General features: G+C 45.6%; 1 protein-coding gene across 1 annotated transcript in view; it reads left to right on the forward strand.

Annotated features, from left to right (window-relative positions):
* dnajc10 (DnaJ (Hsp40) homolog, subfamily C, member 10) overlaps nucleotides 1–23,003 on the forward strand; it is a 123,746-nt gene that overhangs the window by 39,143 nt on the left and 61,600 nt on the right. Inside the window, exons 9-14 of the mRNA XM_072477641.1 lie at nucleotides 2,711–2,754; nucleotides 4,553–4,684; nucleotides 7,653–7,742; nucleotides 7,838–7,951; nucleotides 9,939–10,053; nucleotides 10,811–10,938. Of these exons, the coding sequence (XP_072333742.1) occupies nucleotides 2,711–2,754; nucleotides 4,553–4,684; nucleotides 7,653–7,742; nucleotides 7,838–7,951; nucleotides 9,939–10,053; nucleotides 10,811–10,938 (623 nt within the window). The remainder of the gene's footprint in view (nucleotides 1–2,710; nucleotides 2,755–4,552; nucleotides 4,685–7,652; nucleotides 7,743–7,837; nucleotides 7,952–9,938; nucleotides 10,054–10,810; nucleotides 10,939–23,003) is intronic.

Consider the following 23,003-nt stretch of genomic DNA (forward strand, 5'->3'; position numbering starts at 1 on the left):
ATGTGCCTGTCCAAGAGTCACTTAAATGTCCTCAATGACTCTGACTCCACCACCTCTGTTGGCAGTGCATTCCACACACCCACCACTCTCTGTGTAAAGAACCTACCTCTGACATCTCCCCTTCCTCCAATCACTTTAAAATGATGTCCCATCGTGATAGCCATTTCCACCCTGGGGAAAAGTCTCTGGCTATCCGCTCTATCCATGCCTCTCATCACCTTGTATACCTCCATCAAGTCACCTCTCTTCCTTCTTCGCTCCACTGAGAAAAGCCCTAGTTCCCTCAATCTTCATAAGACATGCCCTCCAGTCCAGGCAGCATCCTGGTAAATCTCCTCTTTACCCTCGCCAAAGCATTCACATCCTTCCTATAATGAGGCGACCAGAACTGGACACAATATTCCAAGTGTGGTCTAACTAGGGTTTTATAAAGCTGCAGCAAAACCTCGCAGCTCTTAAACTCAATCCCCCTGTTAATGAAAGCCAACACACCATATGCCTTCTTAACAAGCCTATCAACCTGGATGGCAACTTTGAGGGATCTATATACGTGGACCCCAAGATCCCTCTGTTCTTCCACACTTCCAAGAATCCTGCCTTTAACCTAGTATTCTGCATTCAAATTCAACCTTCCAAAATGAATCACTTCACATTTATCTAGGTTGAACTCCATCTACCACTTCTCAGCCCAGCTCTGCTTCCTGTCAATGTCCTGTTGTAACCTGCAACAGCCCTAAACACGTTCTCCAACTCCCCCAACATTCGTGTCATCAGCACACTTACTAACCCACCCTTCCACTTTCTCATCCAAGTCATTTATAAAAACCACAAAGAGCAGAGGTTGCAGAACAGACCCCTGCGGGACACCACTGGTCACCGACCTCCAGGCGAAATACTTTCCATTCACTACCACTCGCTGTCTTCTTTTGGCCAGCAAATTCTGTATCCAGACAGCCAAATTTCCCTGTATCCCATGCCCCCTAACTTTCTGAATGAGCTTACCATGGGGAACCTTATCAAATTCCTTACTGAAATCCATATACACGACATCCACTGCCCGACTTTCATCAATGTGTCTCGTCACATCCTCAAAGAATTCAATGAGGCTTGTGAGGCATGACCTGCCCCTCACAAAGCCATGCGGTCTATCTTTAATCAAGCTATGCTTTTCTAAATAATCATAAATCCTATCTCTCAGACATTTTCCAATATTTTGCTCACCACAGACTTAAGACTGACTGGTCTGTAATTCCCAGGGATTTCCCTATCTGCTTTTTTGAACAGGGGAACAACAGTTGCCTCCCTCCAATCATCCAGTACTACTCCAGTGGAGAGTGAGGACACAAATATCATCGCCAACGGCGCAGCGATCTCCTCCCTCGCTTCCCGTAGTAACCTGGGGTATAACCCGTCAGGCCGAGGGGACTTGTCTATCCTAGTGCTTTTCAAAATTTCCAGCACATCCTCCTTAATATCAACCTGTTCGAGTTTATTAACCTGGTTCACACTGTTCTTATGAGCAACAAGGTCCCTCTCTCCAGTGAATACTGAAGCAAAATATTCATTTAGGGTCTCCCCCCATCTCCTCAGACTCTAGGCATAAGTTTCCTCCACTATCCTTGATCAGCCCTACTCTCACTCTGATCATCCTCTTATTTCTCATATAAGTCTAGAACACCTTGGGGTTTTCCCTAATCCTTCCCGCCAGGGCTTTTTCATGCCCCCTTTCTAGCGCTCCTAAGTCCATTTTTGAGCTCCTTCCTGGCTACTTTGTAACCCTCTAGAGCCGTGTCAGATCCTTGCTTCCTCAACCTTGTGTAAGCTTCCTTCTTCCTCTTGACTAGAAGCTCCACTTCTCTTGTCATCCAAGGCTCCATCACCTTACCATTCCTTCCTCGTCTCAGTGGGACAAGACTATCCAGCACTCGCAGCAAGTGCTCCTTAAACAATCCCCACATTTCCCCAAGAACAATTGTTCCCACTTTATGCTCCTCAGCTCCTGTCTAATAGCAGTATAATTTCCCCTCCCCCATTTAAATACCTTCCCATACTGTCTGTTCCTATCCCTCTCCATGACTATGGTAAAGGCAAGGAGTTGTAGTCACTGTCACTGAAATGCTCTCCCACCAAGACATCTGACACCTGGCCTGGTTCGTTGCCGAGCACCAAGTCCGAGATGGCCTCCCCCCTAGTCGGCCTATCTACATATTGAGTCAGGAAACCTGACAAAATCTGCTCCATCCAAACCATTTGCAGTAAGGAGGTTCCAGTCAATATTAGGGACGTTGAAGTCACCCATGACAACAACTCTGTTACTTCTGCACTTTTCCAAGATCTGCCGCCCAATCTGTTCCTCTATCTCTCTGCTGCTATTGGGGGGTCTATAGAAAACTCCCAATAAAGTGACTGCTCCTTTCTTGTTTCTGACTTCCACCCATACTGACTCAGTAGACAAACCCTCCTCAACTACCTCCTTTTCTGCAGCTGTGATGCACTCCCTAATTAACCTGGGTGAGAATTATTGGGTATAAGAATGCAAGTGAATAACCTGAACTGCTGATCGTGGAGGAAATGTATGATTGCAGGATAGGTAGTAGGAGTAGCATTAAGGTTGATATTAGCACTTCTGCTACTGATCTCAGTCTGAATGATTTTGTGAAAAAGTTTCTTGGAATATAGGAATTTTTAATGCACTGTTTTTGTTTTGTAGATTGCTTGTCTTCACAGACACAGCTGAAGTTAGCTGGAAGGCTGGTAAGTCTATTGTTTGTAAGATTAAAACATGATGCGCTTGCTATCTAAAATGGAACACATAGCAAGTGCATTATTCGATAAGATTGTTTTGTTTTTCCATTTACTGAAAGCTTATCATCCATGATTGACTCTTTAATGCAGTCATAGAGATTGATTAATAACATGAACCATACATTTGCACACTAAGATGACTCCTGATCTTTTGTTGACTTAACTGTTCTCACCTGGATAGTGGTAAGAGATCTACAGTGTGACTCAGCACTCCTTAGTCCGAGAAAATTGTCAGCCCCACTTCTGACTGCTGCTCAATAATCCCACTGGAAAGCCCACGTGTGTGAAGACAGAGTCTGGATTTGCTGTCATGCAAACAATCGTTGAATAGCCTACCAGTCTTCTTATGCCTGTATGTGAACTAGAGTGATATATTGAACATTATGGAAACTGCCAATGGCAGTCAAAACCTCAGAAATGGAGGTGAAGTAACAAAAGGTATTTGTAGAGAAATGGGAACCTATCAAGTATTTTTGTTAGACTCAGTTCTTAGTGAAAATTCCATCTCAGCTGCCAGTTTAGTCTAATTCGTTCTGTGAATCAATCATGAAATGCTATAGTTTAGAAGGAGGCCCATTGAGTCTACACCCCTCTGAAAGAGCACCCTACTGAGGCCTACTCCCCGTCCTATCCCTGTAATCCTATAACTCCATCTAACCTTTTGGACACCAAGGGATTTAGAATGGCCAATCCACCTAACCTGCACATCTTTGGATTGTGGGAGGAAATCAAAGCACCCAGAGGCAACCCGCACAGACACTGGGAGAAAGTGCAAACTTGTCACAGACAGTCACCCAAGGTCGGAATTGAATGTCGGTCCTTGGCGCTGTGACTGATGCATCAATCAGTGTAATAATTTCATTCCCCATGTTTTCAGCTTCCAGCTCTAGTTTACAAATGTACAGTTGAGCACGTTTCTTTCATATCCTCAATTTTATATTTTTTCTAATTTTAAATGATCTTATAAATTCCAATAGACGTTGTAAGAATAGCAGGTGCAAATATTGGGAATGTTTTGTACTTAAAAATGATAACTATTGTTAGAAACCAGCTATTTTGGTGAATGTGCCTGTTCATCCCCTTCTGTTGTCATTGTGAAAAATTGTAGAATTTGATATTGCAGTTGGGAATTGCCATCCTGAGATGGCAGTTAGGACACATTGGACAAAGTTGCAAGCATCTTGTTGCGTTTGACTATGACGAAGTATAGAACTGTACTCTAATTGTAATGCCCATCATCTTGATAAATGAAAGAAAACTACACAATGTAATGGCCCTCCATAATATTCATGTGGATGGCAGCATTTTGGCATTCAAGATGTGCAGGTTAGGTGGATTGGCCATTCTAAATCCCTTGGTGTCCAAAATGTGGATAAATCAATATAATCGTATAATGTGGATAAATCAAAGCAAAATACTACGGATTCGTGAAATCTAAAATAGAAGCATAAAATGCTGAATAAACTCAGCAGATCTGATAGCATCTATGGACCAAGAAACAGAGGAAACGTTTCATGTTCGTATGACTTGGGTTGGTGAATTCCAATCTTTGCTGTATTATGTGAGAGGTGGATACAATCCTTTAATGTGTTCAACTCCTTTGACTGCTGTTTCTTATTCATAAAATATTCCAGAGAATTTTGTAATTTACATTTTAATTTTGCAAGACCTAGAACTAGGAAAAAACATCTTTAAAGTGTCTGTTCTTTGCATTTGATTATTCAAAATGGGTTTGGTTCATTCTTAGGAAGGACTTGTTCAAGTGGGCTGGATGGATTGCGCAACTCAGACTGAACTTTGTACAGATTTAGAGATAACCTCGAGTGCAACAATTTATTTTCCACCTGGTTCTACCATAAAACAGAAAGGTGGGATCTTGGTATGTACTTATATATAAGTATATATGCAAAACATACATACAAAGTATTGCATGTCCATTTGTGGAAATTGTTTTTGCTGGGATGTGTTCAGTTTTTAAAATCTGAAATCATGCAGCCGAGATGATTTAGAGATCTGATTGGCTTCCTCTATACTGGGATGTAATTAGTTAGAGGCATCGGACCCCCTGAATCAATTTGAGAGAGTTGGCTGGGCAGAGAATAGAATCACAAGAGGAACTGAGTTTGTGACAGGGTGCAAAAACAATTTCTTTGAACCTCCTAATTAGTCATGAAATACATCAACTCCAAACTTCAAGACTCCCATGATCCACTGTAATTTGCATACCGACACATCTGGTCCACAGCAGATGTTATCTCCCTGGCCCGACACTCATCTCTGGAGCATCTCGACAACAAGGCTCCTACCTCAGACTCTTATTCATTGACTACAGCTCTGCCTTCAACTCCATAATCCCAATCAAACTCATATCCAAACTCCAAAACCTAGGACTTGGCTCCTTCCTCTGCAACTGGATCCTCAACTTCCTAACCTATAGATCACAATCAGTAAAGATAAGCAACAACACATCACCGATAGTCCTCAATACCGGGGCCCCACAAGGCTGCATACTTAGCCCCCTACTACACTCCTTATACACACACGACTGTGTGGCAATAATCAGCTCCAACTCTATCCACACATTTGCTAATGACACGGCCGTAGTGGGTCCAATCTTAAACAACGATGAGTCACAGTATGGGAGGGTGATAGAGAACCTAGTGGAGTCGTGCAACAACAACAATATCTCCCTCAATGTCAGCAAAACTAATGAGCTGGTCATCGACTTCAGGAAGCAAAGTGTCATACACGCTCCTGGTTGACAGCTTCAGATTCCTAGGTGTAATCGTCACCAAAATCTGTCCTTGTCCTGGTCCATCCACGTCGCGCTATGACCAAGAAAGCACAACAGCACATATGCATTCTCAGGAAATTAAGGAAATTCGACATGTCCGCATTGACTCTTACCAATTTACAGATGCAGCATAGAAAGCATCCTATCTGATTCCATCACAGCCTGGTATGGCAACTGCTCGGCCCAAGACCACAAGAATCTACCGAAAGTTGTGAACACAGGCCAGTCCACACGCGAACCTGCCTTCCCTCTGTGGACACTTTCTAATCCCGCTACCTTGGGAAAGTGGGTAGTGTAATCCTAGACCCCTCCCACCCGGGTTATTTTCTCTTCCAATCTCTTCAATTAGGCAGAAGATACAAAAGTTTGAGAACACGCACTAACAGATTCAAAAACAGCTTCTTCCCTGCTGTTACCAGACTCCTGAATGGCCCTCTTATGGACTGAACTGATTTCTCTACGCATGTTCTCGACTGTTGTAGCACTATATTCCGTATGCTTCACCCGATATGTATGTCTATGTATTTACTTTGTGTCTTTATTGTATGTCCTATGTTTTTCACGTACGGAACAATCTGCCTGGACTGTACGCAGAACAATACTTATCACTGTACCTCGGTACAAGTGACAAATTTAAATCTAAATCTAAATCTTTGCCTGCCAACAGTCTCCAGAAATGCATCTGAGAACTATGGAGCTTTGATTCATAGCGGGCCCCTGAAACCTGCCACTCCTTATCCTAGTTGAAGTCGTTGCATTACATTTTCTTTCTCTTTCACACCCATTTACTTTCTCATTCACTCTCTCAAAAGCTACGATGTTGCTTGATCAGAGCAATCTTGGCAAGCTCAACAGTTATGAATTGTATAAAGACCCATGGAAAACCAGTGACGAGTTGAGAGAATTCACAGGATTTATACCCAATTGGAAACAAGTGGACTCATTAGTGATAGACAGCATGGTTTTGTGAAGGAGAGGTCGTGCCTCACTAACTTGATCGCGGTTTTTGAGGAGGTGACAAAGATAATTGATGAGGGGAGGGCGGTGGATGTTGTTTACATGGACTTCACTAAAGCCTTTGGCAAGATGCTTCATGGCAGACTGGTACAAAAGGTGAAGTCACACAGGATCAAAGGTGAGGTGGTAAGATAGTTACAGAACTGGCTCAGTCACAGAAGGCAAAGGGTATGGAAATGAAAATCGCTTATTGTCACGAGTAGGCTTCAATGAAGTTACTGTGAAAAGCCCCTAGTCGCCACATTCCGGCGCCTGTTCGAGGAGATATGCGAGGCAGGTTTTTTACGCAGAGTGGGTTGAGTGCCTAGAACGCGTTGCCAGGGGAGGTTGTGGAAGCAGAAACATTAACGGCGTTCCAAAGGCATCTTGACAAACACATGGATAGGATGGGTATAGAGGGATATGGCACAAGGAAGTGCTGAGGGTTTTGGCAAAGGTTGGTATCATGACCGGTACAGACTTGGAGGGCCGAAGGGCCTGTTTATGTGCTCTATTGTTCTTTGTTTACACACTGTAGACTATATTTTGTTTGCCATCAGAGAGTGAAGAAGTCCAGAGGTAGGTTAAGGGTGTTTTCACAGATGTTTCCTGGGTATCTCCAAGTCGGGTTTGAGTTGACTCATGTGCAAAGTTACTTAATGAAGCAATGCTCATATGTTTACCAAAATTAACTGTCCAGATTTTACTGTAAATCACACCCCCTTTTAAAAATTGGGCCTGATTAATAGGATAAAAGCTCCTGTGCAGGGAATGTTTCCAAATGTTCTATTGCTTTGACGCCAGCTGCGCAGGTTCAATCTTTGTATTGGCTATGGTAGCTCATGGAGGTCTCTCTCCTTGCCTTGCCCCATGTTTGTTGTGGAGAGGTGTCTTTCAAGCTCTAACTGAGAGAGATGCCTATGGTCCTTCACGGACTGATCGTAATTACAATTTTAATTACAATAAGATCGGCAAAATTACTTGGCTCTCTTGCATGTCGTGTAAAAATCACTTTTTCCAACTCCTCTGTAGCCTATTTTAAATTATTTTTCCACAGTTTCTCAATAGCCTCGATGTCAAAGAAATTTATATTGAAGTTATGCAGTATTTACCAGATCTGGAAAAGCTCACTGAACATTCATTCCAGGTATGTACAAATGGAAATTGGAATTACAGTGGAACAGAAATGTACATCGTGTTTCAAAGAAGCAACAAAATCAGCTTCATACTCTTCTTTTCCAGAGCAAGTTGACTCGTCATCGCTGGCTGGTTTTCTTTAAGTTTGGTGACGCAACAGAGCCTGGTGATCATGAGTTTAAAAAGACTACCGTTCTCCTACAAAGTGACAATATTCAGGTACAACTGCTTAAGTGTGTTAAATGATCATTAAATGGATGATCAAACTGATTCTGTCTGGCTCTGCTGTTAAGGCAGTTTGTAACTGAGCTGTATAAGCCAGTAATGTCCCAGGTTAAATCCCCAATTGACGGTGAGGTTCTTGATTCCAGCTGGTATGGCAACTGGTGTGTCGCAATTGGCCTTAGTATTCCTGGGTTAGAAAGGAGAAAATTAGCACTCGTTCTCGCTCCTTATCATTTATTATACATGACCTTGCGTGAGGACAGGATTATGTTTGGTTATGAAAATGGATGCAGTTCAAAAATCTGCCAGCATTCGCTGCCCAAGCTCATATCTGAAGATTGAAAAAAAAAAGGATTTATTTCAATTTCATTGCACAAGGATAACCATGCTGTATCATTTTACTAATGGACACTGTATTCACTTTCTTTAATATAGCTATTATATACTCACCCCAAAAATATATCACAGTGAAGTGGTTTTATCAGCTTAACTGTTCTGACTGACATTGTAGTTGGAGTGTATAAAATATATTTTATTTTTGTATACATTTTGTTAATACTGCAGTACTGAAATTTGCTAAGGCTGGGGTTTTTATTCAATAAAGGGGATCTTAATTCAAAGCGAAAAGGGATCAGTGACTTGCGAGATGTCATTGAGTTCTAAGAACAAAGTAAGTTCTTTGGGAGCGTTAATGTAAGCAGTAGGGAATTGGGATTTCCCTGATCCCCGGGGCAGGATTATGGAACAGGACTGAAATGGGATGACCATGCTCCATGGCAATGCCATTTATGGTTGCAATAGCTACTGTAGCATACTACCAAATTTGCAGTTTGTAAATACATTGAAGATTCCCAAATTAGTAGCCTTCATCAGCTGTTTGCCAAGGTTGTGAGAAATAGCCTTTATATGTCTCTCCAATTCCTTCAGTAAATGGCTCAGATTTTACTCTGGGTGAACTATACAAGCCATTTTCTTTTGTCATGATGAATTAGTGAAAGGAGATAATTTTGTGTGGAACACCACTAAGGGGGGATTCTGGGGTTTTAGGTGTTCTGGGTCTGGTGTTGAATCCAGAAGAAATAGTGGGGGAAGGTGTGGGAGAAAACTCTTGGATTACATGGACCCTAATGAGCTGCAGAATGTTGCTCCACCATAGGGGAATAAAGAGCTAACAGCAGTCTTATCTCCAGCCTCCACAGGCCAGGGTGTTAACTTTGCCTTCCACTCATCTTTTCTGGGATTCTGTGCAAGCAAAGTGGGGGAACAGGTGAAAAGGAAACACTGGTCTGTATGAGCTTTCAAACATTGAATGTCTATAGCTGAGATGTTCAGTAGTAGTGTTGTCTAATTGAAAGATTCCTTGACAACGTATTAGGTTAACTCAAGACAGCTTAATTATAGCTGTCTGCTATAATTTCTCAAATTTATATTCAATCCCTGATCTTTGCTGAGTTAACTGAATTGGACTATAGTTGTGGTATTACGAGCATCCTCAGAAGCCATGGGTACAGGGTAATAAAATGTCCAAAATTGTTTCTATGATGATATCTAGCGATCTCTACTGGCAGTACATTAGTTAAGAATGGGATTGGACTCGTCATTGATGTCAAATAGCCAATCAGCAATTATAAACAATGAATAAGCTACCAAATGACGACATTCACTTGCTGAACCATACCTCAGCAAGGAGTCAACACCTTCAAGAAGGCAGTGTTGGTGTTAGGAGATGGAAGTTAGAGTTGCATAACTGTCCTGCTAGCTTGTGGAGTTGATTTTTGGCTACTTTCTTGCCTGAAAGAAAATGTATTTAAAGGCTTTGAGTTTCTGTTAGTATCTTGTTTTAAAATTGCATGCAAGCCAGAGATTTATGTGATTTTTCAAATGACATCAGCAAAGTTGAATAATATTCCTAAAATTGTGGCACGCAGATTAAATACTTTAACGATAAAGTACTTTAACACAAATGATGCTGTTTTTCCAGGTTGGAACTTATGACTGCGATGTCGGATCACGCATCTGCAAGAGCCTCTATATCCACCAACCTTGTATTGTACTGTTCAAAGGCAGCGGAACACGTGCCTTTGAAATACATCACGGTAAGAACTCTGTTCTTGAGTTCAGATGGCAGTTACGAAAACCAAATGTTTTTAACATCTTGGCTGTTCTTTATAATTTATTCTTTTTCTGGACACATTACATGAAGAAAGAAAGGGAACCCTGGCTTGTGGATGTTTTTGCACCAGTACGTTTCCAGCCCCACTTGACCATGGGTCGCAATACAGTGAAATGAAAGATCATTTCTAGGATAAGCTTTGACTAGCAGTAGGAAGAGGTTAGCTTTTATTGGTATGCATTGTGTCAGTTCGGCAGACTGGTAGTACATGTGGCTCTAAATCAAAAGATTGTGGGTTGAGGACCCGCCTAAGACTTCAGTACATAATTCAGGCTGAAACTTCAGTGCCACAATGCCAGTGGTGCTGTCTTTCAGGTCAGAGAATAAACCAAGACCCTGTCTGTCCTTTCACATGGATGACAAAGACAATGTCAAGGAAGCCATGCCACTGTTTAAAGGTAACTTTAAACCATTTTTTGGTATGCTACCCAGCAATTATCTGTTAACACTACTACCCAAAGAATTGCCTATAGAACACTCCATGAATAACTCTGGTTGTGAAACGTTTTTTGTTCTCCTCACGTTGTTTAAGGAATTTTTTTTTTCTCACCCACATAGTATTAGCATCTTCTGCAAAGAAATCCTTTGTCTAGGATATTCTTTCTTTCTATCGATTGAATATGAAATGTGTAATTGTTTAATATTTCATTCATTGTTTATGATGCATTTTATCTTAAAAGGTAAGAAGGTTCTCTACGACATAGTGTCCTTTGCCAGAGAGAGCATCAATGCGCCTGTTATCACGCTGAGTCCGAAGAATTTTCCGAAGAAAGAAAGGGAACCCTGGCTTGTGGATTTTTTTGCACCAGTAAGTTTTTTTTTCTTGAAATATAACATAGCGGGAAAGGGTGGTGGAGAGGGAAGAAAATAATGATGAAAAATAAAAGATAGGGATCTTTGACTTCAGATGGATATCTTCCAGTTAGTTCTTTTCTCCAGTTTAGGCCTTCAGTTGGGTGTTATCTTTTCCTTCAGCTTGTAATGATCCTCACTGTAGACTCACAGAGATAGTAGTCAACCAGCAGCCGAAAGAGAGAGAGGGACAAAAGATGGCTTCTTACTTCGAGGGTCACATGTCTTTTGCTGGTTTCTCTCTGAAAACCTTCACCTGGTAGGAACAAAACGCTGTCCGTTGCCAGTCAACACTGTCCCAGGCGGACTTCCGGTGGCGCTCACGAGCGGAGTGGCTGCATCGAGAAGAGGCTCGCGTCGGTCCGCGATTTTTGGGATTTTTTCAAGGGTTTCCCCGTGGTTCTCTCTTCCCGGGTTTCTTCACCCTTTGAGGCCTGAGGGACGGGTGTCCGGTTGATCCGATTTGGAGCCGGCTAGGAGCCCTGCGGGAGTGTCCAGCGGCCGGAGCAGGAGGCATCGACCCAGAGGTCGGATGCGGGGCGGAGCTTGACACGAGGCGAGGCAATCGAATTGGCAGGCCTCAGTCCAGAACGCAATGTAGAGGGGGACTAGAGCACACTGGGTGGATGTTTGAGGAGTTTGAAGTCCGGGCCCCGGGGGAAGAGATTTCTTGACTTTGGAATTTTTGGGAAAAAAATTTGTGAAAATAATTATTTAGTTATTTTCGGATTGAAGAAAGAAAGAAGAAATAATAAGTCATTGGAGGATGCGAAAAGCAGTGAGGAAGAAGGAAGAAAACCCAGGTTCGCTGTTGAATGAGAAGGCCAGCAAAAGCGCTGACAAGATGGCGGATGCCGGACCGCATGGTGGGGCCACACTACTTACGGTGGAAAAGATGACCGAGGTGATGGCGGTGGAGCTGGAAAAGCAGTTTGCGAGGCACATGGAGGCTTTGAGGAAGGAGCATTTAAATCATTGGTCGAGGAGGCAGTCGCCCCGGTGAGGGTAGCTGTGGCCGAGGTGAGAGAGCAGGGCGAGAAGATGAAGGAAGTGGAGGAAGCCATGTCGCAGCACAGTGACCAGCTCACCTCAGTGGGGGACGAGCTGCGGAGGGTGGTGGAGGTCAACAGAGGACTCCGAGCAAAGCTCGAGGACTTGGAGAACAGCTCGAGACGGCACAATCTGAGAATTGTGGGCTTACCTGAAGGGACAGAGGGCCCAGGGATAACAGAGTACTTTGCTAAGAAGTTGGCAGAGCTGATGGGGGAGGGTGAGAACTCCTCCCAGTACGAGCTGGACCGAGCTCATCGGTCATTAAGGCCGAAGCCCAAGGTGAATGAGTCACCAAGAGCAGTAATTATCTGCTTCCATAGGTACTGCATGAAGGAGAAGGTGTTAAGCTGGGCGAAGCAGAAGTGCGAGGTGCAGTGGGACGGTGCTGGAGTTCGGATCTATCAGGACTTGGCGGTGGAGTTGGCAAAGAGAAGAGCCGCGTTCGGGCGGGTGAAGGCGGCACTGTACAAAGCTGAGGGTAACGTATAACGCCAAAGACTTTTATTTTGAGACAGCGGAGGCGGCTGAGGCGTTCGTGAGGACAGAAAGCTTGCGACAGACGTGAGGAGTGGAACTGGAAGAGAGACTGTGGACTGTGTTTGGCCAGCTGGAAAATGTATAAATGCTACAACTTTCTTTTAACTGATGTATATTGTAATTTACTTCTCTTTGCATTCTAAGAGTTCAAGTTAATGGTTGGGTTGATTGGCGTTCTGTGTTGCAACGGTTAAATCTTATGTTCGTGAATTGTATGGGTTGGTTTGTTGCTTTTGTTTTTTCTTTCTCTGGGACTGGTGGAAGGGGACGATATATCTTGGCGGGGGGAGCCACCCGTGCGAACTAACTAAAGTCAGCTAGTGAACGGAGGTGAGGTGAGAGGATGGCTGCGGACGTTGGGGCCTGGATAGCAGGCTTCAATGGGCCTACGAGGCGAGCGAGTGGGGGGGGGGGGGAATGATGCTGGGAGATGTTTTTTCAAGGGGACATGTAGGGGGGTTCTTGGGAGGGGGGGAAGGGGTTCGATGTTAACAATGGACAGGGGCGGGTCAGGCTTATGGGGCAGGGCCCGGTGGTATGGTGATGGTGGATAAGAAAGGTGGGGGGGGGGGGTGAGAGACCCCAGTAAGGATAATCACGTGGAACGTGACAGGGTTAGGAGGTCTGGTCAAGAGGTCAAGGGTGCTTGCACATCTTAAAAGTTTGAAAGCCGATGTGGCAATGCTGCAGGAGACTCACTTGAGGGTGAAGGACCAGGTGAGACTTAAAAAGGGCTGGGTTAGTCAAGTGTTTCACTCTGGATTTGACGGAGGGCTCGAGGGGTAGCGGTGCTGGTCAGCAAAAGGGTACGCTTCCAGATGGAAAAGGTGGTGGCAGATCAGGGGGGTAGATATGTGAGTGTGACAGGGGCGTTGGAGGGGAGATTAGTGGCACTGTTGAGTGTATACGGTCCCAATTGGGACGATGTGGGATTCGCGAAGAAGGTGTTTGGGGCCATCCCTGACTTGGACACGCAGAAACTGATTGTGGAGGGGGACTGGAACTTGGTGCAGGAGCCAAGGTTGGACAGATCATGGCCGCGCTCACTGGTCCCATCAGGAGGGGCGAAGGCGCTGGCTGGGCTAATGGTGGAAATGGGAGGGGTGGACCCTTGGAGGTTCCTGCACCCAAGGGAACGGGCGTACTCGTTTTTCTCAGCAGCCCATAAGGTATACTCGCGGATCGACTTCTTTGTGGTGGGGAAGGGTTTGCTGGCTGGGGTTAAGGGGTCGGAATACTCGGCAATTGCAGTGTCAGATCACGCTCCGCATTGGGTGGATATGGTACTGGAGAAGGGGGTAGCGCAGAGGCCGGGGTGGAAACTGGATGTGGGACTTTTGGGGAACCAAGTGTTCTGTGAGAAAATTGAAACGGTAATTAAGGAATATGTAGGCTTCAACTGTACGGGTGAGATGTCGAAGGCAGTTGTCTGGGAGGCTTTAAAGGCGGTGGTGAGGGGTGAGGTAATTTTGTTTAATGCCAGGGTGGACAAAGAGGAGAGGTTGGAGCGGCAGAGGGTAATAGATGAGATGCTGGAGGTAGATAGGAGTTATGCAGAAGATGGGGACCCAGCGAAGCTGGAAAAGAGGAAGGAACTACAGGCGAGCTTCGACCGACTGTCTACCAGGAAGGCGGTGCGCCAACTGAGACGATCAAGGGGTGCAGTTTATGAACATGGAGATAAGGCAGGGTCAGCTCCGGAGGGAAGCAGCGGCAAGGGAATTTCTTCATGTGAGGGATAGGGCAGGGAAGTTGGTGGTGGCTCCGGAGCTGATTAACAAGGTTTTTGAGGAGTTTTATGAGAGGTTGTACAGGTCCGAGCCACCCAGGGGAGACCGTGAGATGCAGGAATTTCTAGATGGGTTTGGAGTACCTGAGGCTAGGGGAGGGGGACAGGGCGACATTAGAAGGAGCAATTGTGGAGCAGGAGATAAAGGATGCGATTGGGAGGATGCAATCGGGGAAGGTGGCAGGGCCGGATCGGTTTCAGGTGGAATATTATAAAAAATTCAAGGATAAGCTGGTACCCCTGATGGTGGGGATGTTTGAAGAGGCGATAGGGAAGGGGGTGTTGCCACAAACCTTGGGGCAGGCATCGATTTCACTGTTGCTAAAAAAAGATAAGGATGCGACGGAGTGTGGGTCGTATAGACCCATATCACTTCTGAATGTGGACCCAAAAGTATTTTGCGAAGGTACTGGCGGGTCGGCTGGAAGAGTGCCTCCCGAAGGTGATAGGTGAGGATAAGATGGGGCTCGTGAGAGGGAGACCTCTTTTTTTGAACATTTGGAGGGTTTTGAACGTCGCTATGGCACCGGCGGAAGGGAAGGAAACAGAGGCGTTTCACCGGGTAGAATGGAGGACTTGATGGCAGTTCTGGAGCGGTTTGGGATTGGACCAAGATTTGTGAACTGGGTGAAGCTACTATATAAGGAGCCGAAGGCGAGTGTCCGCACAAACAACATCAGCTCGAGATACTTTTCTCTCCACCGTGGGACGAGGCAGGGATGTCCTATGTCCCCCCTGCTGTTTGCACTTGCAATTGAGCCGTTGGCCATCGCATTAAGAAGTTCGGGAGCATGGAAAGGAATAGTGCGAGGGGGATAGAGCATAGGGTGTCCTTATATGCCGATGGCTTGCTGTTATATGTGTTGGAACCGAGTGTGTCGATAGGGGGAATATTGGAGCTACTGCGGGTATTTGGGTCTTTCTTGGGGTACAAGCTGAACCTCGACAAGAGTGAATATTTTGTGGTGTTTCGGCCGGGGGTGGCGGCAGGGGTGGGGTGGCTGCCATTCCGTAGGGCAGGGACTCACTTTAGGTATCTAGGGGTGCAGATTTCCCGGGAGTGGGGGAGGCTTCGCAGGTACAACATCTTTAGTTTGGTGGGGAGAGTGAAAGCTGATCTGGCAAGGTGGGATGGTCTCCCTCTGGCAGGTCGGGGACAGGCGGTTAAAATGAATGTGTTGCTGCAATTTCTGTTTATTTTTCAGTGCCTACCGATTTTCCTGCCCAAGGCTTTTTTCAGGGAGATTGAGGGAAGGATTACCTCCTTCATATGGGGAGTGAAGGTGGCCAGAGTGAGAAAGGTGCTGCTACAGAGGGGAAGGCAGGCAGGGGATATGCGTCTACCGAACCTGATGTACTTCTACTGGGCGGCGAACGTGGAGAAGGTGCAGAGCTGGGTCAGAGAGGTTGATTCCCAGTGGGTCATAATAGAGGAGAGTTTGTGCAGGGGGTCGGGACTGAAAGCACTAGCAACAGCGCCGCTCCCGATAGCTCCGGGGAAATACTCAGGGAGTCCGGTAATAATAGCTTCATTGAAAATGTGGAGGCAGTTTCGCCAACACTTCGAGTTGGGGGCAGGTTCAAGGGCACGGCCGATTCGGGGGAACCACAGATTTGAGCCAGGGAGGTGGGATGGAAATTTCCGGAAATGGGAAGAGAAGGGGATTAAGACGCTAAAAGATTTGTTTCATAGGAGTCGGTTTGCAGGATTGAAGGAGCTGGAAGCGTAGTATGGGCTGGAGCAGGGAGAAATGTTTAGATACATGCAGGTTCGAGATTTTGCCAGAAAGGAGATACAGAGCTTCCCAGAGGAACCGGCCTCCACATTGCTGGAGGAGGTGTTGACGACAAGGGGACTGGAGAAGGGGGTAGTGTCAGCGGTGTACGGAGCTATTTTGGAAGAGGATAATGCACCACTGGAAGGGATCAAAGCAAAGTGGGAAGAAGAGTTGGGAGAGGTCATAGAGGAGGGGGTCTGGTCTGAGGTGCTCCGGAGAGTAAATGCCTCTACCTCGTGCGAGGTTGGGGCTGATACAGCTGAAGGTGGTATACAGAGCACACCTCACAAGGGCGAGGATGAGCCGATTCTTTGAAGGAGTAGAAGATGTGTGTGAGCGTTGCCGGGGGCCCCCCACTAATCACGTTCATATGTTTTGGTCCTGTCCAAAGCTAGAGGATTACTGGAAGGAGGTTTTGGGGGTAATTTCCAATGTGGTGCATGTGAAACTGGACCCAGGTACCCGGGAGGCCATATTTGGGGTGTCGGACCAGCCAGGGTTGGAAACGGGTGCGGAGGCAGATGTTGCAGCCTTTGCCTCGTTGATCGCCCGAATGCGGATCCTGATGGGTTGGAGAGCAGCCTTTCCACCCTGTGCCCTGACGTGGCGGTGGGACCTGTTGGAATTCTTGACTCTTGAGAAGGTTAAGTTTCAACTGAGGGGAAGGACAGAGGCGTTCTACAAGTCATGGGCATTATTCATTATGCACTTTCAAGAACTGGATAACATCGAACATTAGTTGGGGGGGATGGGTGGGAGGTTTGGGGGGGAGGCGGGCTGTGTGTATTAAGGGTGACTATGGGTAATCCCGGATTCCTTTTTGTCATTTGTGTATGTAAACATGCGGGCTAATGTTTGGGGGTTAGTGGGAGGATGGGATCGTTGTTATTGTTATGGGGATTGACATATTTGTTGCTGATTATTGTTGAGGGCTGTAAATTTGGGAGAAAATGTGAAAAAGGAGGAGAATAAAAATATATATATTTTTTAAACACTGTCCCTAGCCACCCCATTGGCTGCCAGCCACCCAATGGAGCCAAATCACTCTAATCTGCTGGGTGCCAGAAAGTCTGTGATTTCCTTTTCCCAAATACAAAAGCTTGAGGACATAGTTGAAGTCTATACTTCCTCAGCTTGACTTAAAGGTATATCTCAATTAATGATCCCCGGACCGAGAAAACAATAAAGATAAAATATAAGAAATGGGAACAGAGGGAAATCATAAGATGGGACTCTTAGCAATATAGAAAATGATTTCATGTTAACAATGCTGGCTTACCAGCCATTTCGCTGGTTGAAACATTCTTGCAACATTGTGGTGTAGTCTAATTTGCTATATACTTGTTAAAAGAACTCGCAACTGCGTTCTGATTTTTACTGAATTTGCCACAATGTGGAGCTTGGCAATAATGCTAATTATATGGTTCTTGTAACTGGTGTACTGGTCCACATTAGAACATGATAACACAGTGAGGAGGGTAGGTTGATGTGCAGACAGTACAAGGTAAACATAGTTTGGATGTAAGAAGGCAAGACCGTACAGTTGGGGAAAGACAATGGCATAGTGGTAATGTTACTGGATTAGCAATGGAGGCTCATGCTCTGGGCACACGGGTTCAAATCACAATAGAACTTGAATTAATCTGGAATTTAAAGCTAGTCTTGATATTGGTGGCCATGAAAACCACTCTCAATTGTGGTAAAAACCCATCTGGTTCACGAATGTCCTTGAGGGAAGAAAATGTGCAGTCTCTGCATGGTCTGACCTATGTGTTACTCCAGACCCACTGCCATCTTCAATGGCCTAGCAAGTCACCTGGTTATATCAAACCTCTCTAAAGTCTAAAAGGAATGAAACTGGACATGCCACCTGGCATCGACATAGGCACTGGAAACCACAATGGCCCACCAAGTCCCGTCAACCCTGCAAAGTCCTCCTTACTAACATCTGATGTGTGTGCCAAAATTAGGAGAGCTACCCAAAGACTAGTCGAGCAACTGTCTTGTCATGGAACCATATCTTACAGACAATTCCCAAACATCATCATCCCTGTTGCCACCTCTGTGGGTATGCCCTGTCCCACCAACAGGACAGACACAACCGAGGTGGCAGCAGAGTGGTATACAGTTGAGAAGGAGTTACCCTGAAAGACCTCAAAATCGACTCTGGGCCCCATGAAGTCTTGCATCCAATCAAAAGTGGGCAAGGATTACCAAACACTGCCTCCGCTTTAGCTGATGAATTTGTACTCCTCCATGTTGACCACACTTGTCAGAAACACTGAGGGTGGCAAGAGCACAGAATGTACTGTGGGTGGCGTTCTTTAGTATCCACACTAAGAGTGGCTCGGTAGCACCCACTACTGATTGAGCTTGCCGAACCATAAAGACTGCGAGACTGGGTCTGGAGCAGGTGGTGGATGACTAGCAAGGGGGAAAAAGCTGCTTGACACGTTCTCACCAATCTACCTGTCAGAGATTCATCTGTCCATGATAGTATTGGTAGAAGTGACCACCGAACAGTTGTGGAGTCAAAAGTGCCATCTTCACATTAAGATACCCTTCATTGTGATGTGTGGCGCTACCCCATACATTTCAAACAGATCTAGCAGCTCAAAACTGGACATCAATGAGGTTCTGTGGACCATCAAGAGCAGCAGAATTGTACTCGACCGCAATCTGTAACCTCATGGCTCTGCATATTCTACACTGCCATTATCATAAAACTGGAGGAGCCACCCTGGTTCAATGGAGAGTGCAGGAGCAGTCAAACATATCTAAAATTAGGTGTAAACCTGATGAGACTACAACACAGATTGCATGCTAAACAACGGAAGCAGCAGGCGATAGACAGGGATAAGCGATCCCACATGGAGCAGATCAGATCTAAATATGAAGTGGTGCCAATTAAACAACTCAATGGAGAAGGGGCCCAACAAATATCCCTATCGTCAAAGACTGCAAATCAGTGTAAATGACTGGAAATCAGTGTAAAAGACAAGGCTGAAGCATTTGTAGCTGTCTTCAGCCAGAAGTACCAAGTGGATGATCCATCATGGCCTTCTCTTAAGGTCCCCAGAATCACAGATGCCAGTCTTAAGCAATTTGATTTACTCCATATGATAGCAAGAAGCAACTGAAAGTACTGGATGCTCCATAGAACATAGAAAATACAGCACAGAACAGGCCCTTCGGCCCACGATGTTGTGCCGAACCTTTGTCCTAGATTAATCATAGATTATCATTGAATTTACAGTGCAGAAGGAGGCCATTCGGCCCTTTGAGTCTGCACCGGCTCTTGGAAAGAGCACCCTACCCAAACTCAACACCTCCACCCAACACCAAGGGCAATTTTGGACATTACGGGCAATTTATCATTGGCCAATTCACCTAACCTACAGATCTTTGGACTGTGGGAGGAAACCGGAGCACCCGGAGGAAACCCACGCAGACACTGGGAGGACGTGCAGACTCCACACAAACAGTGACCCAAGCCGGAATCGAACCTGGGACCCTGGAGCTGTGAAGCAATTGTGCTATCCATAATGCTACCGTGCTGCCCTTAAGAACTAAATCTACACTATATCATTTTACCGTAATCCATGTACCTATCCAATAGCTGCTTGAAGGTCCCTAATGTTTCCGACTCAACTACTTCCACAGGCAGTGCATTCCATGCCCCCACTACTCTCTGGGTAAAGAACCTACCTCTGATATCCCTCCTATATCTTCCACCTTAAATTTATGTCCCCTTGTAATGGTGTGTTCCACCCGGGGAAAAAGTCTCTGACTGTCTACTCTATCTATTCCCCTGATCATCTTATAAACCTCTATCAAGTCGCCCCTCATCCTTCTCCGTTCTAATGAGAAAAGGCCTAGCACCCTCAACCTTTCCTCGTAAGACCTACTCTCCATTCCAGGCAACATCCTGGTAAATCTTCTTTGCACCTTTTCCAAAGCTTCCACATCCTTCCTAAAATGAGGCGACCAGAACTGTACACAGTACTCCAAATGTGGCCTTACCAAAGTTTTGTACAGCTGCATCATCACGTCACGGCTCTTAAATTCAATCCCTCTGTTAATGAACGCGAGCACACCATAGGCCTTCTTCACAGCTCTATCCACTTGAGTGGCAACTTTCAAAAATGTATGAACATCGACCCCAAGATCTCTCTGCTCCTCCACGTTGCCAAGAACTCTACCGTTAACCCTGTATTCCGCATTCATATTTGTCTTTCCAAAATGGACAACCTCACACTTTTCAGGGTTAAACTCCATCTGCCACTTCTCAGCCCAGCTCTGCATCCTATCTATGTCTCTTTGCAGCTGACAACAGCCCTCCTTACTATCCACAACTCCACCAATCTTCGTATCGTCTGCAAATTTACTGACCCACCCTTCAACTCCCTCATCCAAGTCATTAATGAAAATCACAAACAGCAGAGGACCCAGAACTGATCCCTGTGGTACGCCACTGGTAACTGGGATCCAGGCTGAATATTTGCCATCCACCACCACTCTCTGACTTCTATCGGTTAGCCAGTTCGTTATCCAACTGGCCAAATTTCCCACTATCCCATGCCTCCTTACTTTCTGCATAAGCCTACCATGGGGAACCTTATCAAATGCCTTACTAAAATCCATGAACACTACATCCACTGCTTTACCTTCATCCACATGCTTGGTCACCTCCTCAAAGAATTCAATAAGACTTGTAAGGCAAGACCTACCCCTCACAAATCCATGCTGACTATCCCTAATCAAGCAGTGTCTTTCCAGATGCTCAGAAATCCTATCCTTCAGTACCCTTTCCATTACTTTGCCTACCACCGAAGTAAGATTAACTGGCCTGTAATTCCCAGGGTTATCCCTAGTCCCTTTTTTGAACAGGGGCACGACATTCGCCACTCTCCAATCCCCTGGTACCACCCCTGTTGACAGTGAGGACGAAAAGATCATTGCCAACGGCTCTGCAATTTCATCTCTTGCTTCCCATAGAATCCTTGGGTATATCCCGTCAGGCCCGGGGGACTTGTCTGTCCTCAAGTTTTTCAAAATGCCCAACACATCTTCCTTCCTAACAAGTATTTCCTCGAGCTTACCAATCTGTTTCACACTGTCCTCTCCAACAATATCGCCCCTCTCATTTGTAAATACAGAAGAAAAGTACTCGTTCAAGACCTCTCCTATCTCTTCAGACTCAATACACAATTTCCCGCTACTGTCCTTGATCGGACCTACCCTCGCTCTAGTCATTCTCATAGTTCTCACATATGTGTAAAAGGCCTTGGGGTTTTCCTTGATCCTACCCGCCAAAGATTGTTCATGCCCTCTCTTAGCTCTCCTAATCCCTTTCTTCAATTCCCTCCTGGCTATCTTGTATCCCTCCAATGCCCTGTCTGAACCTTGTTTCCTCAGCCTTACATAAGTCTCCTTTTTCCTCTTAACAAGACATTCAACCTCTCTTGTCAACCATGGTTCCCTCACTCGACCATCTCTTCCCTGCCTGACAGGGACATACATATCAAGGACACGTAGCACCTGTTCCTTAAACAAGTTCCACATTTCACTTGTGTCCTTCCCTGCCAGCCTATGTTCCCAACTTATGCACTTCAATTCTTGTCTGACAACATCGTATTTACCCTTCCCCCAATTGTAAACCTTGCCCTGTTGCACGTACCTATCCCTCTCCATTACTAAAGTAAAAGTCACAGAATTGTGGTCACTATCTCCAAAATGCTCCCCCACTAACAAATCTATCACTTGCCCTGGTTCATTACCAAGTACTAAATCCAATATTGCCCCTCCTCTGGTCGGACAATCTACATACTGTGTTAGAAAAGCTTCCTGGACACACTGCACAAACACCACCCCATCCAAACTATTTGATCTAAAGAGTTTCCACTCAATATTTGGGAAGTTAAAGTCGCCCATGACTACTACCCTATGACTTCTGCACCTTTCCAAAATCTGTTTCCCAATCTGTTCCTCCACATCTCTGCTACTATTGGGGTGTCTATAGAAAACTCCTAACAAGGTGACTGCTCCTTTCCTATTTCTGACTTCAACCCATACTACCTCAGTAGGGTGATACTCCTCGAACTGCCTTTCTGCAGCTGTTATACTATCTCTAATTAATAATGCCACCCCCCCCCCCACCTCTTTTACCACCCTCCCTAATCTTATTGAAACATCTATAACCAGGGACCTCCAACAACCATTTCTGCCCCTCTTCTATCCAAGTTTCCGTGATGGCCACCACATCGTAGTCCCAAGTACTGATCCATGCCTTAAGTTCACCCACCTTATTCCTGATGCTTCTTGCGTTGAAGTATACACACTTCAACCCATCTCCGTGCCTGCAAGTACTCTCCTTTGTCAGTGTTCCCTTCCCCACTGCCTCATTACACGCTTTGGCGCCCTGAATATCGGCTACCTTAGTTGCTGGACTACAAATCCGGTTCCCATTCCCCTGCCAAATTAGTTTAAACCCTCCCGAAGAGTACTAGAAAACCTCCCTCCCAGGATATTGGTGCTCCTCTGGTTCAGATGCAACCCGTCCTGCTTGTACAGGTCCCACCTTCCCCAGAATGCGCTCCAATTATCCAAATACCTGAAGCCCTCCCTCCTACACCATTCCTGCAGCCACGTGTTCAACTGCACTCTCTCCCTATTCCTAGCCTCGCTATCACGTGGCACCGCCAACAAACCAGAGATGACAACTCTGTCTGTCCTGGCTTTTAACTTCCAGCCTAACTCCCTAAACTTGTTTATTACCTCCACACCCCTTTTCCTACCTATGCCGTTGGTACCAATGTGCACCACGACTTCTGGCTGCTCCCCCTCCCCTTTAAGGATCCTGAA

Source organism: Scyliorhinus torazame, chromosome 2 (assembly GCF_047496885.1).
Source record: "Scyliorhinus torazame isolate Kashiwa2021f chromosome 2, sScyTor2.1, whole genome shotgun sequence".
Lineage (NCBI taxonomy): Eukaryota > Metazoa > Chordata > Chondrichthyes > Carcharhiniformes > Scyliorhinidae > Scyliorhinus > Scyliorhinus torazame.